Source organism: Peromyscus eremicus, chromosome 2 (assembly GCF_949786415.1).
Source record: "Peromyscus eremicus chromosome 2, PerEre_H2_v1, whole genome shotgun sequence".
NCBI classification, from domain to species: Eukaryota; Metazoa; Chordata; class Mammalia; order Rodentia; family Cricetidae; genus Peromyscus; species Peromyscus eremicus.
Window position 1 is genome coordinate 121,097,675 of NC_081417.1, and position 17,643 is coordinate 121,115,317.

Below are 17,643 nucleotides of genomic sequence, written 5' to 3' on the forward strand. Positions count from 1 at the left end.
TCTTACCCTGACCCACGGCATTCTCTTTTCCTGTTACCCACTGTGATCCTGCTCGTGGTCTCACCCCCTCGGCAATCTCACCAACCCAGGGCGTGACTTACTGGCTTTCACTTCATCCAGCTTCTCTTCAGTCATGATGTTCTCCATGCAGGGGACCAGGGACCCTGGATAATCCAAGAGGTGAAGGCATCCACCTTGATACCTGCTCCTCCCACTCTTGGACCAGATGGCCTCAGAGACTCTGCCTGCCCTCTTCCAGCCTCATAGGTGGCATGAAATGGGAGTTTCATATGACCTGGGGGCAGATTCTCAACAGGAGTCCCAGGGAGGTGTTGGTCCAGGGGGCAGGATCGAACCAGGACAGCACAGGATCCTGGATATGGCCAATTGACAGTGCCACCCTAGACTAGGCCTTAGCTTCGTTATCTGTGACATGGAAAAGTACTGCCTCCCTGCCCAGTTTCCCCAGGGACCCTGAGCCCCTAGCCTCATACACCTGTCAGCCACAGCTGCAAGGGACCTCTGACATGTCATTGCTCCATGTACCTAGGGACCTCTGAGATGTCATTGCTCCATGTACCTAGGTCCCATGGTGCCTGGGTCCTGGTTATACCCCACCCTTCCCAGAGACTCTTCACTCATGTGTTTTCCTGGGGAGTTCCTGTTTGTCCTTGTATGTTAACTTCAGAAAGTGGCTCTCCATGAAGTCCTTCCTGACCCTGATGCAGGCTGAGCCTGGCGCCTGCCTAGAGTCTCAGTGAGTTTCCTGTCTGTATACACCAAGTCTGTATTCACTGGGCCTGTAAACACTGGGACTATATACCCTGGGCCTGCATACCCTCAGCCTGTATACACTGTGTCTGTATACACTGAGCCTGTATACACTGGACCTGTATACACCGAGTCTATATGCACTGGGCCTGTATACCCTGGACCTGTATATACTGAGTCTGTATATACTGGGCCTGTATACACTGAGTCTTTATACACTGGGCTTGTATACAGTGAGTCTGTATACACTGGGCTTATATACCCTGGGTCTGTAAAAACTGGGTCTGTATACACTGGGCCTCTAAACACAGGGTCTGTATCCACTGGGTGTAGTAGAATATTATCTTAAGGTGTGTTACTTTTTTTTTTTTTTCAGAGCTGAGGACCAAACCCAGGGCCTTGCGCTTGCTAGGCAAGCACTCTACCACTGAGCTAAATCCCCAACCCCAAATTATCTTTTTGGGTTTTTGGGTTTTTTTGTTTTTTGGGGTTTTTTTTGTTTTGTTTTGTTTTGTTTTGTTTTGTTTTTCGAGACAGGGTTTCTCTGTGTAACTTTGCACCTTTCCTGGAACTCACTCTGTAGTCCAGGCTGGCCTCGAACTCACAGAGATCCGCCTGCCTCTGCCTCCCGAGTGCTGGGATTAAAGGCGTGTGCACCACCGCCCAAGGTGTGTTACTTTTGCTTTTGTTGCATTTCTTTAGCTCTGTGAAGCTGTGTTACTGTACCTGTCTAAAACACCTGATGGGCCGGGCGGTGGTGGCGCACGCCTTTAATCTCAGCACGTGGGAAGCAGAGGCAGGCAGATCTCTGTGAGTTTGAGGCCAGCCTGGTCTACAGAGCACAGGTTAGGTGTTACCTTAACAGTTTTAGAAGCAGTTGGCTTGGAGCAAGATTGAAAGAAATCACCATGTGAGGAGCGGCCTCTGTGTTCAGACACATGCCATCAGTCCTAGGCCTTGCTCCTGTGTCCCAGCATTGGTCACATTAGTAGTCCCTTCACCCCTCCATCTCACTCCCACCCACCCCCACCCACCCCAGCAACTCTCTGTTTCTCTAACCTAATCATCATGCCTGACAAAGAGCAGGGAATCATTTTCTAAATAAACCAATGAAGGGATGGTAGGAACATGGGTGGATGAAGGGATGTACAAACAGATAGGCAGATTGGATAGTGGACAGATGGGCAGATGAGTAGATGGATGGGTAGACGGGTAGGTGGGTAGATGATGGACAGATGAGTGGATGGGTAGATAAAAGGATGGGAAAGTGCAGAGTGTGTGTGTGTGTGTGTGTGTGTGTGTGTGTGTGTGTGTGTGTGTTATATGGTGGGTGGGTAGATAGGTAGATGGATTAGTGGATGGGTAGATGGATGTATATGGGTGGACTGGGTATGAGAAAGAGCAAATGAATTTAAAAGATACACTAAAAAAAGTGTCATTCTACAGAGGTCATCACCTCCAGGCCTCTCTGCAGGAAGGTCTCCTGACCCTGGTGAAGGGACTATGATTATTTGGGCAGGTGAGAATAGAAATAAAATATAGTAAATGTAGTATAGTGGTGTAGGAAAGGCAGCCCCAGATGCCATTAGAAGGGTCTTATGTAGAATCCTGAGCAAATAGAATCTGTAACCGATCTTTTCCCCAGAGATTGGAATTCTGGGAAGCTCAGACTAGAACTCAGGCAGAGGCTTGGCAGTGGGATTTGTTATGCCAGAACAGGTTACCTATGAAGATGACAGAGGACTTCCGGAGGGAAGCCTGTGGATTCTTGGCAAACTCCAGGCTCTGGCTAAGGAAAGTGAAGATGTTGTCTCGGTGAGAGTTCACCTGGAGTGAAGAGAAACCCCAAAGTGCTGGGCTCACTACCTCAAAACTGGGGGCAACCATTCTGCCTGTCAGCGCTTCCCTGACCCCGCTCCTAAACATCCCTCCTGCCCAGATCTTTGCCCAGAGGCCCCCAGGGGCCAGACTTTGTCTTCTTTGAACTGACTGAAACCCATCACTTCTAATGGCGTGCCAGCCCTGGGCCTCCCATCAGTCCATGCCCGTGGTAGAATGGAGGAAAAGTTCCACATCGCAGATCCCACCAGAGATGCCGTGGGGCCTGGCCAGGATGAAAGACTGGAGCTACAGAGCAATGGGGAATTAGCCGGAGGATGGAGGAATCTTAAAAGCCAGGCACACACCAGGCATCCACTGGCACTGGAGAGTGCAAACGTTCGCTCATGACTGGTAGTGACAAGCCATGCTTTGTGCGAGAGAGCCTGACAGAGACCGGCAGGATGGCTCTGAGGCAGTAGTTCAGGTAAGAGCTACTGAGAGAAAAGAAAACTGATCTGTCCACTCTCCCGTTGACAACCTCTGCAAGGCCAAGGCCAAGGTCTAAACTCCCCGATCCGGCAGGCGAAGCCTTCTCAATCTTCCTGAGTCTGACATCTTCCCTTCACGGCCTCCACTGCCAAACTCATGATGCTGTTCAGCAAGGACATGGCCAGCCATAGCCAGCTCTGTGCCTTGTACGGGGATTGCTCCTATAGCGTACCCTCCCCTCTCCACCTCATAAATTGCCTCTCATCCTTCAAACCTCAGTTCAGATGCTACCTCCCACTAAAGACTTCCAAGACCCCCAGGGAGTATTCATCCACCATTTTTGTTTGTTTTTCTCAAGACAGGATTTCTCTGTGTGCAGCCTTGGCTGTCTTGGAACTCAATCTGTAGAACAGGCTAGCCTGGAGCTCACAGAGATCTGCCTGCCTCTGCCTCCCCGAGTGGTGAGATTAAAGGTGCATGTGCCACCACCTCCACCAGGCTATCCACCATTCTTTACGCTTCTGCAGCATCTCGCACATCCTCAGCCATGGTACCCGGAACTGCAGCTTTTAATTGTACGCCCTTTCCCCCATTGTATGTGGAGCTCTTCCAAGATAAGGGAACCTTTCACTCAGCTCAGAGTCCTCAGCATCCTGGACAGGACTTGTATTGGGGCTGGTGGCCAGAAACTGCTAGAAGAGCAGTTCCCAACCTGTGGGTCCCGACCCTTTCACAGGGGTCACCTAAGACCATCAGAAAACACAGATGTTTAATTACGATTCGTAACAGTAGCAAAACTACAATTATGAAGTAGCAACAAAAATAATTTTATGGCTTTGGGGGAGGGGGCATGTCATCACAACATGAGGAACTGTATTAAAGTGTCACAGCATTAGGGAGGTTGAGAACCACTGTGCTAGATAAATGAATGAATGAACTATAGTTGATTAGTTCATTGATTAACAACGAGTCGCTGGTCTCTTCTTAAAGCTACAACTAGAGGTGAACTTCCTTGTATCCATTTTTTTTTTTTTTTTTTTTTTTTAGTTTTTCAAGACAGGGTTTCTCTGTGTAGCTTTGCGCCTTTCCTGGGACTCACTTGGTAGCCCAGGCTGGCCTCGAACTCACAGAGATCCGCCTGGCTCTGCCTCCCGGGTGCTGGGATTAAAGGCGTGAGCCACCACCGCCCGGCTGTATCCATTTTTTTAAAGACAGGGTTTCATGTAGCCCACACTGGCTCCCTGCATGCACCACCACACGCCACCACATCCACACCACCACGCTGGGTTTATGGGGTCCTAAGGGTCTAGCCTAGGGTCTCAGGCATGCTGGGCAGGTACTCTACTGAGCTGTAGTACTCATCCCAAGAACTTAACTTTCTCGTGAGCACAGCTGTTAAAAATCAAAGAAGAAAGTGAGACTCCAGAGCGATCGGCCATGGACGTACAAACTGACACCCACAAACTCCAAAGGGTCTACAGAGCAGCGCCGAGTACAATGTATATAGTTGGTTTGTTTGTTTGTTTGTTTTTTAGACAGAGTCTCCCTCTACAGCACAAGATGGACTCAGACTCCCAGCAATCCTCCTGCCCCAGCCTCTCAAGTGCTAGGGTTATACCCAGCTTAACACAGTGCTTTATTTTATGTGTGTATGTGTGTGCATGTTCCTGTGTGAGGGTGAATGTATGTACAGGAGGAGGGGTGTGCACAGGCATGCCCAAGGATACTCCTGTCACTGGAAATACTGCCTGGGAAATTTTATTGCAGAAAAGGGAGGCAAAAAGCCAGGCATGGGGGTACATGTACGAGGAGCCCCAAGGGTAACCTCTGCTGTCCCTCTTTGGATGCTGTCCACTTAGGTTTGAGACAAAGTCTTTTATTGGCCTGGAGCTTACCAAGTAGGCTAGGCTGCTTTTCCAGTGAGTCCCAGGGATCCTCCCATCTCTACCTCCCCAGTGCTGAGAGTTCAAGTGTGTCCCACCACACCCCGATGGTTTTTGTTTGTTGTTGTCTACGTAGGTTCTTGGGGATTGAACTCAGGTCCTTGTGTTTGCAAAACAAGTACTTTACCAGCTGAGCTTATCTGCTGTCTCAAAAGCCCTGGAAGCATACTTCTAAATAAGCTAAATTGACTGTTACTATCTTGTAAGAAAAAAAATATAGGTTTCTAGCTTTCCTTGTGTCAAGAGGGGCCCATATTGGTGAATTCAGGCTCCCTACTCCTGCCTTTGGTGAGGTGTGGCTTTCCTGGCTCCCAGGACACTCTATTTCCATGTCACAGAGGTCATTGTCTACCATGGGATCAGCCACTGCAGGCATGTGAGTTAATGGTCTTGGCAAACACTTCTTCCCCGCTTTCTTGTCCCTCTGTAAAGCAATGGTGATAGCAGTAGGTGCTGACCGCAGGGCCCTTGAGCTCAAGTGTCGCTGTTAGCAGTGGCTCAGTCTTACAACCATTTTTTTCTTTGGACATTTGTGTTGGGTGGGGGCACTGGGAGCCCCACAGGTCTCACTTCAGATGGGAAGGGTTCATTCCCAGGCTCTGGACATAGCTGGGCTGAAAACTGCCTGGACTGAGGTCATGTCCCTTTTCACCAGGCCTGGGACCCAGTCACAGATGGATTCCAAAGTATAAAGATCTAACCTCAGCTATGCCAGGGGCACATACCTGTGGCTCTGGCTGTCTAGGAAGCTAAGACAAGAGGATCACTCAACTCTTAAGAGTTCAAGGTCAGCCTGGACAACACAATGAGACCCGGTCTCAACAATAGAAAACCAACAAGTGAGCTGACCCCTGGTGCCAGTTTAGAAAAGTCAGTACAGGGTTGTCTGAGAACTCACAAACCATACCACAGCTCCACTTCCTGATCTGCTACCTGCTCCCTCCTCTCCCCTCCACAAGGCCGATGCCATCAGGACTCCCTCCTATATGCCCTATGACAACTGGGAAGAGAGAGTGGGACTAGATGGCACACCTCCCCAGATGTTCCATGACCCACAGTGACACCTCCAGAGCATGTGTGTGGCTTGCTCTCTGCTTAGCTATTCACAGAGATCACTGAGAAATGAGGTCCGAGAAAGTGTGACCAAGAATGTCATTCCTCAGCACAGAGATCTCCTAGCCCTCTGAGACCACTGTAAATCTGCAGGGTCATGGTGAGCATTCAGCATTTCTCAGCATTTCCAACACCCCAGAACACTTAACCCCAGCATCCTCACCCTGTGGGCATACCCATAAGACGCCCGTCACTAGAAACACTGCGGGGGGAATTCTCTTGCAGAAACAGAAGCCAAAAGGCCAGGTGTGGTGGCACACACCTTTAATCCCAGCACTCAGGAGGCTGAGACAAGAGGATCACTGTGAGTTCACGGCCAGCCTGGGCCACACGGTGAGTTCCAGGCCAGGTTGAGACACATAGTAAAACCATGTCTCAAAAAAATTTAAAAGAGGAAAAGAAAAGGTAGACATCTAGGCAGAAGATACAATATAGATAGGCTGGAGCTGTAACTCAGTGGTAGAGGCCTTGCCTAGCATGCAGGAGGTTACAGGTTTGGTCCCTAGCCCACCCCCCCAGAGAGACAGAGAGACAGAGAGAGAGAGAGAGAGAGAGAGAGAGAGAGAGAGAGACAGAGAGACAGAGAGAGAGAGAGACAGAGACAGAGAGAGAGAGAGAGACAGAGACAGACAGACAGACAGACAGAGGAGTACAGAGAGAGTGCACATAGATATAGATGAGAGAGAGAGAGAGAGAGAGAGAGAGAGAGAGAGAGAGAGAGAGAGAGAGAGAGAGAGAGAGAGAGGGGGGGGATATAGATAGATGATATAGACAGACATAGCTCCAACAGCTTGATGGCCATTGGAGGTATCCAGTGACTCAGATAGGGGGTGGATTCTAGAAGGGGAGAGGAGAAGTCAGAGATGGAGATGAATGCTTAAGAGACAATGGCTTGGAGACAGTAACGTGAACTGCCAGTCAGAGTATGAAACAAAGGAGGAGGAAAGGATCCCGGCCTCCAACACCCTGGTGAAGAGTCAGTAATCGTACAGGAAGCACTCACAAGATACTGGCAGATTTTGGCTACTGCCTGTAGATGGTTGTCCCAGGGCTTCTGGCTGTAAGCCCTCTTGGGCAAATCCCAATCCATGAAGCAAGAACAGCGGAACAGGGTCTTCACACATTTCTGTAGACCAATGGGAAGAAATTACCAGCAGTGTGCCATTCCAGGACAGCAGGCCTCCAGGGGGCAATGCATGTAACAACTAGATTTGGAGGCCGAGGAGACGGCTCAGTGGGTAAAGGTGCTTACCACTCAAGCCTGGCGACCGGAGTTCAATCCCCAGAACCCATGTGAAAGTAGAAGGAGGGAATCAGCTTCTTCGACCTCCATGTGCACACTGTGGCATGTGTACTCGTACTCATACATCACACACACACACACACACACACACACACACACACACACACACACACACACACAATCTTTTAGTTGAAGTTTGGAAAACCAAGTCCTGTTTGAAAGGTGCCAAGGGAAGCATTGCGGATGTAGCCCAGTGGTAGAGTGCTGGCCTTGCATGCATGAAGCCTAAGAAAGGCTTAATCCCCAGTATTGCAAATAAATAAATAAAAATGATAGAAAGAGAAGAAAGGCACAAGGGAAATTAGCTGTTTGAAGGGGCAATTCTGTCCAAGATGCCTCTAGGAAACACACCTGGCTGGACATAATAACGGCTTTCCATGGACTGGCCTCAGTCCTGGCTTGGGTCTGTAAAGGAGATGCCCCTTCAGGACCAGACGCCTGTGCCCACTCTCACCTGGCCCACCTTGGCATTGCCCTCCTGCATGATGAGAAGCAAGGGCAACAGTGTGCTGGTCAGCTGCTCCTTCAAGGCTTGCGTGCGGGGCACCCGAAGCTTCTGAACCACTTTTCCATATACATTGATGCAGGGGACTCGGACCTCTTCTCTTGCCTGGGACAAACAGGAGGCTCAGGGGAGGGGCCTGTCACCCAGGAGGAGGCTCCTTGGCCTTCCTATCCCTCACGTGTAGAACCTTCTTGGCACAAAGACAGAGAACAAGAGCCCAGGCCCCGTGGTGGGGCTGACATGGGCCAGCTCCCTCCTCACTGGGCCAAGGCTCGATGCTCACCATTCTTCCCAGCCAGGTCCCACTATTCTAAAGATGCCTTTGTGTCAACTGGGAAAATGTCCCTCTCAGTGGGACTGCCAAAAATGGTCCCCCGTTAGGTCAACCTTCTCCAGGAAAACTGATCGCAAAAGAACTTCCTTCTGGAAAAGCAACTGGGTCAAGGTGTCCCTTCCTCTAATCTGGATCAGCTCTGCCCAGACCCCAGTGTGGTGGGGCAGATGGGAGATATTGCAACCCCAGGTAGTGACTGACCTCCTCTTCCCACCCTTCTCCCCTCCCAATGCCTTACGTCGCTGAAGTGAGGCAGCAGGATCTGCAGCATCTCCACATAGACTGAGCTGTCCAGCTTCCTGCCCTGCCCCTTGAAGATGGTGTTGAGGTCATGGACAGCCTCCACCACCAGCGCACCGTCCATGTTCTTCAGGGACTTGACCATGGAGGGCAGCAGGGCCTGCACCTTGGCCATCTGTGGGACGGGAGCATGGAGGAGGGGGTTCTGCCTGGGCCAGCAGATAGGAAAACCAGCCTCCCATTCACAGAAGACCGAGGCAGCCTAGCCCTACTTCACCTCCAGGCCCTGCCTGTACCTTGCCACCTCTTCTGAACTCCCTCCCTGGCTGTTCCTAAAGCCTTCTTTGGTCGCCTTGATTCCCTCCTGCTGGGTTGCTGAATCCCTTCTGGCTTTTTCCTCCTCTGGCCCCAGGTGGATGATACCCTATATCACAAGTTAGCTTTTTGAGTCTATGTCCTGTCCCTTCTTCCAAGCCATGTCACAAGCTTCAACAGTACCTAGTAGAGAAAAATGGGCAGTTTCTACAATGCTAAGCTTATACCACCTTGCTAGACGCACAAAACAGGAATAATGACTGCCATCCCTTCCCTTCTACACATTGCCTATAGGGACATTGTGCAAAATCTGGATCAGGAAATGTTGAAAAAGAACATAATACATAGGGATTGTGTTGGCAGATCCATTTTATAGATGGGACCACTGAGGGTAGGCAGACACAGGCTCTGATTCCAGCCACCAGCATCTGATAGACTGACAGATGAGCCCGCCCTCCCTCCAGCCCAGGGCCTCACAGAGCTGGGCTTCCCTCAACCCACTACTCACCTTCTCAGACCGACGGGCCAGGATGACCAGGCCCCGGATGGACAGCAGCTTCATGATGGGGTCACGGTGGTTCAGGCCTTCCGCCATCCGCCCCAGGGAGTACTCCTCAGGGATGCGGCGCACCTGCTCCATGTGGAACAGCTGAGAGAGCAAACGACACTGACTCCTGAGCGGAGGGGTACATGGCCCACTGTCTCCCTGGGACTCCCAGGGTCTGCCTCCACCTGGAGCTGTGGACTGGGAAAACTGGCGGCTGCTGGTGCTTTCCACCTCAGTCATGAGGAACTAATGGGAATACTAGCTAAAGTTGTCTCTCCGCATCACCTGGCTCCTGCCTCCCACCTGCCTCTCTGGCCTCCTCCACTCTTTGTTCACCCTGCTGCCCACATTCCTGCACTAGCCAGCCACCTTCCACCATTCCTCAGATGACCAGGCCAGCTTGTCCCTTCTGTGCTAGCGGGATGCCCTTCTGCTAGGACAGCGACTTGTAAATGTCACAGCCATATTGGCATAGCTCCTTCCAAAACTCAGCCCAACTCAGAATGAACACTCTTCTCTGAGTCCCAGGAATGCTGGGCATCCTCCTGAGGCAGCAACTAGGAACCTCAGTGCTCCGTCTGCCCTTCTGTCCCCCTGGACATCTGTGGCCTTCCTATAGGACAAAAACTCAGCCAACTCTTTGTGGGGCATCACTCAGTCTAAGAGTTGGGGTGGGGCGTGTGTTCACTACGTGAATCGAGTCCTCCCCTCCTGAGGACTGCTCCTCTTCCATGTGCCCATTGCAGGATCAACACCATCATCAGCGAACACCCACCCTCTTCTGCTTCAGACCCTCCCTTCCTTCAGCAGCCAATAGGCATTGGTTCTCACCACCTCGTCCTCACAAATAACACTCCATCACCGTGGCTGCCACTGTGGAGAGCCATGTCTATGAGACGGGGAGTGTACCGGGAGGAGGAGCTGGCAGAGAGGGCAGGATCACCAGTTAACCAGAGGAGACAGAAGGGAGAAAGGACCACACAGCTGCTGCTGTCTGTCTGTCTGTCCATGCAAGCTACTCAGGCCTGCTGTACACCAGGCTGTGAGCCTGAGACACAGGGGATAATGGCCCCTATCTCTTTTACTTGCCACGTTGGAAATAAGACGCAGGGCAAGCCCTCTACCACTGAGCCACATCTCCTACGTAGCACTGACAATTCAGTTAATTAATTAATTAGTTACTTTTTGAGACAAGGTTCTCACTCTGTAGCCTGTGTTGGACTAGAACTCACTATGTACCCCAAAGCTAGCCTTGAACTCAGAGTAATCCTCCTGCCTCAGCCTTCCAAGAGCTGGGATTACAGGCATGAGATACCATAGACTCACTGATGAGTCTGGGAAAAAGTGCCGCTGGGAAAAACAGATACACAAATAATCATGGAAAGGGGACTCTGGGTGTCTAGTCGTGACATCTGAGTTCAGGGAACATGGAGGTACTGGGTCCACTGAGATACAAGCTCCTCTCCCGGGGAGGAGGGGAAAGCCTGGCCTGGGATCCCTTGCCCTGGAAACAAGGATGCTGCTTAGGGTTCCAGGTCTGACAAGGTCTGGCCTCCACCCTGTCCCGAGAACCCGCTGGCATGAGCAAACTCAAAGAGCCAGCCGGATAGAGGAGTGAGTCAGGAAGACCTGGTCGGGGACCTCCGGACTCAGTGAGCTGAGTGACCTCTGACCTTGCCTGTCTCTGGGCAACACAATCCCTTCTGTGGAATTACAGATCTTGGAATAACACAAGGATGGGATAGGCAGTGTGGACACACGACATGTCCACAAGAATAACATCTCACCAGGTCACAGAGGCCAAAAGAACTGAGCCGAGCTGGGGCTGGAACCCAGAAACTCTGACCCCAATACCCGTCTGTCTCTCTGGAGGTAACAGGCTCTGCTAGTGCTGCAGAGCCAGGGAAAGCGCTCTCTCAAGCACTTGCCGGCCATCCAGGCCCCACTGTGGAGGCCCTCCCAGGGCTGGGCCTGGTGCTGCAACCTAAACACGGCCCCTGCTCCCTGGTCTCACGGTCTGGAGAGGCAAAAACGTTTTAAGAAACAATGTGCTTCAAGAATGCTCATTTGGCAAACTGTACTCGCCCGGTGAGGTCCAGCTTAAATGTCACCTCCTCCAGGAAGCCTTTCTGTCCTTCCCACTACCTAGGAAGGCAGTAAGCCAGCCCCACTCTACACACTCAGGTGAAACCCTGGAGCCCCCCGAATGACAGCTGCCAGATAAGTGAGCAGGGACCACAAGCAGGTCCTATAATGTCACTCCACAGATAGAGGTTGGACAAAATGGGGTGTATGCACCAAGTGGGATGTTCTCAGCCTCTTTGAGGGACACCTGATGATTACATCCTGGATAAGCTTGGAGATGCTAGAAAATTGCTGGGCACAAAAGCCCAGCTCTCTGGCTTAGGTGAGATGCTGCGAACATTTGAAGACGGACGACAGAAGTTCTCTCTGCTGGGGAGGGCCAGAGGGCCCCTGTTTAACAGGTTGGGGGTGGGGCAAGGGAAGGACCCCCGATGGAGAAAGTGAAAAGTCCTGGAGTTACATGGTTGCGATCACACAGCCACAGGAAGTACCCCTGAGCACTTCAAATGGCCTTGTGCCTTATATTTTGTGTGGCGATTTTACCACAATAAACTAAGGAGGAGAGGGAGCGCCATGGAGGAGTTAGAGCCAAAGGTGTGAGTTTGAATTCTGGATCTGCCATTTGGGCCTTGGGAAAGAGATTGCGCCTCGGTTGCCCTCTGAAGCAGCCATGAACTAGGATCTAAGTTACGGAGTTTGAGGGAGGATGAGAGGAGTCAATTAGTGTAAAGCTGGGAGAGCAAGCTGGGAGGATAGTAAGTGCTCAATAAACACCAGCCATGGCTTGAGTGTGCATCGCCCTGCTGCAGCCGCGACCCCTGACTAGTCTCCTGGACCTGCCTGGCACTTCCGGCCACACTCACGCTGACTATGCTCCTCCCTCCAGTCTCCTGCTCTCCCATGACTGCCCCCAGCTTAATGTAAGCCACACGATGGCACCCCACATTATAACTGGGGTGTTCTCTGTCTTCCCTGCCACACTGAGAACTCAAGGCCATGGGGAGGTCAAGGTCACATGTGTATCTCTGGTGCCTGAAGCTTTTGGAGAGTCTGGAAGAGTGGGGTACAGGGGTGCAGAGAAGGAGACACAGGAGAGAGACCTATGGGGCCCTCATATCGAAGAGAAATGAAGATCCCAGGAAGGCTTTGAAAACTGTAAAGTGCTGTTCCCCAGGGAAATGACCATGATGTGACTCAAGGTCCTGAATAACCCTCACCAGGTCCCCAGGTCCCCAGGGAGTACCTCCACAAAGAAGGCGGTGCCCGTGATCTTGTGTTTCTCGTCACCTCTCTCCAAGAGCGGGATGAGCAGGTAGAGGATGCGGCACGCCTCCTGGCATGAGTAGTTCACCATGGCCCTAGGGAGGGCAGACCCTCAGGCTCCCAGTCCACAAGGCCTGCTGCTGGAGGTCTAACAGTGACACTCCAGACCCTGGCCAGCCAGTGTCACCTCGGTTCTGTGACCTCAGCCTTTTCCCCTGGATGATAGCTCAGAGTCAGCTGCTTCTTTATACAGGTGGGGAAATGAAGCCCAGGGTGAGAGGGAGACTGGGCGGAGGGCACAGGGCAAATCGGTAAGATGGACACGCGCAAGCCCTCCTAGGACTGTGCGGGAAGCCAGGGCAGGAGGAAGGAGGTGTGAGATTTCACTCACTGCGGCCAGCCAGCGGCAGCCAGCCTCCCACCTTGTCATCCCATGGGCTCTCCACACCACCCTTCCAAACAGGCTGCTTTGAATAGTCCCAGTTCCCAGAGGGAACTAAGGCTCTGAGGGGCGCTTGCTCAGCCCTCAGAGCTGGGAAGCAGCAGAGCTGTGGCCCCAAGTTCCTGCTCTAGCTGCCTCATCTCACTGAGCCAGCGGGTGATCGAAGTGCCCCACCCCCACCGCCAGCATCAGCACCACATGGAAACTGCCTGAGGGCACCTTCTCAGGACCCCAGCCCAGACCCATTGAGGTGAGAATGCAGGGCAGAGTGATGCCAGCCAAGGTGACCCGATGTTTGCTCTCCTGTGAGGACAATGCACCGTTCTCCACGTGTCACTGAATCTAGGAGAGTATCTGTCATGTACGGAATTGAAGCTGAGAGAGTCTGGGTTCAAATCCTGACCCCAGCATTTGCTGTGTGATTTGGGACAGGCACTTAACATCTCTGGGCCTCCCTTTCCTCCTGTTTAGCCCCGAGGTAGTCATGGTACTGTTTCTTTGGTGCTAAGACCCTAAAGGGAGCCGTCCATGCCCTTCTTGCATGGTGCCCGGAGAACAGTTAGCGCTCCATGGAGTGACTGACAGTTAGTGCTCCATGGAGTGACTGTGTGCGGAGCCCCGGGGAGGGCCTCTTGTAGCAGGAGTCACAGCACCAGCACAGAAGTCAAGATGCCCTCTGTAGGCAGGGGAGGGTGTGTGTGTTTGGAGAGGAAGCACTAGTCTGGGCCAGGGTGGGAAGGAGACTTGGCGGAGGGCACAGGGCAAATCACTCTACCACTTCCTAGCCGTGTGGCCTTGGGTAAATGACCCAGATGTGTTCCTGTGCAAAACACACACAGGTAATCCCTGGCCTGCCACCAGTCTCCATCATAGTAGCCTGTGCTACCCTCTCGTTCTCTCTCTCGGTTGTTTTTTTGTTTTTTGTTTTTGTGTTTGTTTGTTTGTTTGTTTTTGAGACAGGGTTTCTCCTTGTAGTTCTGGTGCCTGTCCTGGATCTCGCTCTGTAGCCCAGGCTGGCCTCGAACTCACAGAGATCTACCTGCCTGTCTCCCAAGCACTGGAATTAAAGGCGTGCACCACCGCCCAGCTGCCTGTGCAGCTATTGTTCCAGCCTGAACTTAAACTCCAGTTTTCAGAGGCAAGTCTTTCTAGCATTTCCCTATTAGCCACGGGGATAGAGGTCAGAGTGGAGCATCATACAGAGGTGTTCCAGCTGGGAGGCTGCTGAGGTTCAAATTCAGGCAGCCCCACCTCCATGGCCACATTCTCTAAGGGCTCAATTACCCCACCATGCCTGTGTTAGTGCAAGAGCAAAGATCACAGCCTGGAAAGGGAGGGAGATTTGGTTTTGGTTTTTTTTTTTTTTTGTTTGGGACAGGGTCTCCCTATGTAGCTCTGGCTGTCCTGGAACTCACTGTGTAGACCAGGCTGGCCTTGTACTCACAGAGATCTGCCTGTCTCTGCCTCCTGAGTGCTGGGATTAAAGGCGGGCACTATCATGTCAGGCTGAAGAAGGGAGCTTTGAAGTAAACTATTTTTACATTTTTAATTTATTCTGTGTGCATGTACATGTGAGTGGATGTGCATGCCACGGCGCACATGTGGAGGTCAGAGAACAACTAGTAGGAGCTGGGTTTTGCCTTCTGTCATGTGGGTCCAGGGAATTGAACTCAGGTCGTCAGCCTTGGCGGCAAGCCCCTCTACCCATTGAGCCATCTCACCAAGCCACAAGAGGGAGCTAACTACACCATTTCAAGGATCTACAAATTCAAGGAACCATCGGGGCCAAGTCTGCCTCCCAAGAGTGAATGTCATCATACACACGGGTGTTGTCCCCCTGCTAGGAGGAAGGACAGCATCCCCAGGCTGCAGGGAAGGGACGAGAGAGGAACAAACGCTGTTGCTCAGAGATGCAAGCTTGGGTCTGTTTGAAGACCTGGGGGGACCCGCCCTGTCCCCCGTACCCCACTGAGGTACTGCAGCTCACCTTGCCAGCAGGGACACTCCCCGGTAGTGGTTCTCTGCCTGGCCCATGAACTCCCAGCCACCCTGCTCCTCCAGAAACGCCGACTCGTAAGAGCAGCCCATTTTCAGGAGCAAGGTTTTCACCACCTTCACCATCCAGCTGCCAAGACAAGGGGGGAGAGGCTCCTGTGCCCTGGGTGCCTTCTACTCGGCCCCTCTCGCCAAGCCTGCTATCCATCCCCCAAGCTTCCTCCCTACCACACGGTTAGCAGCGTGCTCTGGAGCCACAGTCGATGACTCCTTACAGGTAACACGTCATCGTCGCTTTCAGAACATGAGAGGAAACCAAAGCGAAGTCCCCTTTCCACCCTCCCCCCTTTCTCAGGGGCCTTGCTTCCTGGGGGAGCTGGCGGGCCAAGCTTCCTTAGCTCCCTCTCCTATGTTTTGCCTCTTCCCTTCTCCACTCCTCATCAAGCCATGGCTATCTTGGCAGCCTGTGGGAAAGTCCTCTCTGCTCTCCTGGGCACTCAGTCTTCTGCCAGGGCCCGAGTCCTTTTGCCCCAGGACCCTTCCGGAAGGTCTCCCATCTGCCTGCCTAGTAGAAGAGCCTGGGAGTTGTTACACCCAGGGAACTGAGCAGAACTCAGAGGTTCCAAGTGAGCTCAGGGAGCTTGGAGGATGCTGCCACCTGTTAACCAACTGGAGGTCTAGCCCAGGCTGTTGTCACTGGAGGTGGGAAGTCACTGGCCATATACTGATGGGATGCATTCTGAGAAAGACCTTAGGAGCTGGTGGCCATGTGTGAGCATTATGGCGTGTACTTATTCTAGCTTACATGATGCTGTCCGCTACACACTGGGCTTAGGGGAACCACTATTGTCGGAACACAGTCCAAGAATGGAGTTGTGTGAGATTCTGAGTGCATGTAAGAAAACGAGTCTAATGACCACAGTTTCTTCAAAACACAGAATTGTTCTTGGAATGTATCTTCATGCTCCTCCCAGGTAAAGTGAGTAGACGTTTGCTTCGGATTACTCATTGTTGCTTACTGTTGCTATTCAAGTAAATGTTTAAACTATCCTTTATAACCCTCTGTGGAAAAACATGGCTTTGCCACGTGCGGCTTGTCCTTGTGATTGTATACAGCTCGAAATCTCAGAACTTCACCCATGTGACCTCTCTTAACCCGCCGAGTATAAAGTGTCCAGAGCTCTGAATAACGTTGCTATTGCTTGAGACTTTAGCCTGCCTCGTTTATCAGTTCCATCCTCTCAGGTCCCACCACCTCTAGAAGGTAAACACACCACCAATAGCTTCATCCTGTCATTGACTGAAACATCAGAGGCTCAAAACTGTGATTATAAACTGTTAAAATAGCCGGGCTGTGGTGGTGCTCGCCTTTAATCCCAGCACATGGGAAGCAGAGGCAGGTGGATCTCTGTGAGTTCGAGGCCAGCCTGGTCTACAGAGTGAGTTCCAGGACAGGCACCAAAGCTACACAGAGAAACTCTGTCTCGAAAAAAACAAAACAAAACAAAAACCTGTTAAAATAAGATAATGTATGGAATTGTTTCCCAGAAACTTAAACATTTGCTTGAAGAGTTCATAGTGCCCTTGTAGACATAACTCCCATGGTACTCAGAGCTCTTAGTTCTTGGGATTTAAGACAATTTTTCAACCAGACATAGTGGCAGACAGCCACAATCCCAGCACTCAGAGAGGAGAGGCGGAAGAACCCCAAAGTCAAGGACAGCCAGAGCAACCAAGTGAGACCCTGTCTCACAAAAGGCAAAGGCTGGGCATGTGATAGAGTGCTTTGGAGTACACAAGGCCTGGGGCTCAATACCCAGCACCAAAAATAAAGACAAAACCACAACATTTTACAATCAATCCCCGCAACTGGCTGCTGTTTTTTATGTATGCATTTGTTTAAGAAATAGCACTTCAGTGTGGAAACCAGAGCTCCTAGGGCAGGACTTAAGGCAGAATCAGCCAGCTTTGTACTAGCCCCCTACCAGTTACTCCTGTGTTCAAAAGAGCAAGACAGGACTGAGTGGTTAAGCACTTGCCATACAAGCTTCAAGACTGGCGTCCAAACCCCCAGAACTCAGGGAAATGCTGGGTAGCCATGGTAGCCTGTGTGTAACTGAGTCTCAGAAGGGTAGAGACAGGAGATCCCCCAAGGGCAAGCTAGCTAGTGAGACTGGATGAGCTCTGAGTTTGGAGAGAGAGAGACCTTGCCTCTGTGAATAAGGCAGAAGAGTGACTGAGGATGATTCAACCTCGGGCCACACGTGCATGCACACCTCTACACATGCACATGCAGATGTACACACACATATGCATATCACACGCACACGCACACACCACCAGGTGTGGTATGGAACCCTGCCATCCCAGCACTCAGAATATAAGGCAGGAAAATTCATGATTCCTTTTAAAGACCTTATCTGAAAAAAGAGAGAGAAAGAGAGAGAGAGAAGAAGGAGAAGAGAAAGGAAGGAAGG

General features: G+C 51.6%; 1 protein-coding gene across 5 annotated transcripts in view; it reads right to left on the bottom strand.

Annotated features, from left to right (window-relative positions):
• Positions 1 to 17,643, bottom strand: part of Mroh7 (maestro heat like repeat family member 7) — a 51,792-nt gene that overhangs the window by 840 nt on the left and 33,309 nt on the right. For 4 of the 5 annotated variants that reach the window (XM_059254616.1, XM_059254613.1, XM_059254614.1 and 1 more), the window contains 8 exons: positions 15,159 to 15,296; positions 12,710 to 12,824; positions 9,343 to 9,483; positions 8,518 to 8,694; positions 7,895 to 8,050; positions 7,141 to 7,263; positions 2,496 to 2,598; positions 102 to 164 (listed from right to left, as the gene is read on the bottom strand). In XM_059254616.1, coding sequence (XP_059110599.1) covers positions 102 to 164; positions 2,496 to 2,598; positions 7,141 to 7,263; positions 7,895 to 8,050; positions 8,518 to 8,694; positions 9,343 to 9,483; positions 12,710 to 12,824; positions 15,159 to 15,296 — 1,016 coding nt within the window. The remainder of the gene's footprint in view (positions 1 to 101; positions 165 to 2,495; positions 2,599 to 7,140; positions 7,264 to 7,894; positions 8,051 to 8,517; positions 8,695 to 9,342; positions 9,484 to 12,709; positions 12,825 to 15,158; positions 15,297 to 17,643) is intronic. The other variant, XM_059254615.1, reaches the window with a different exon arrangement.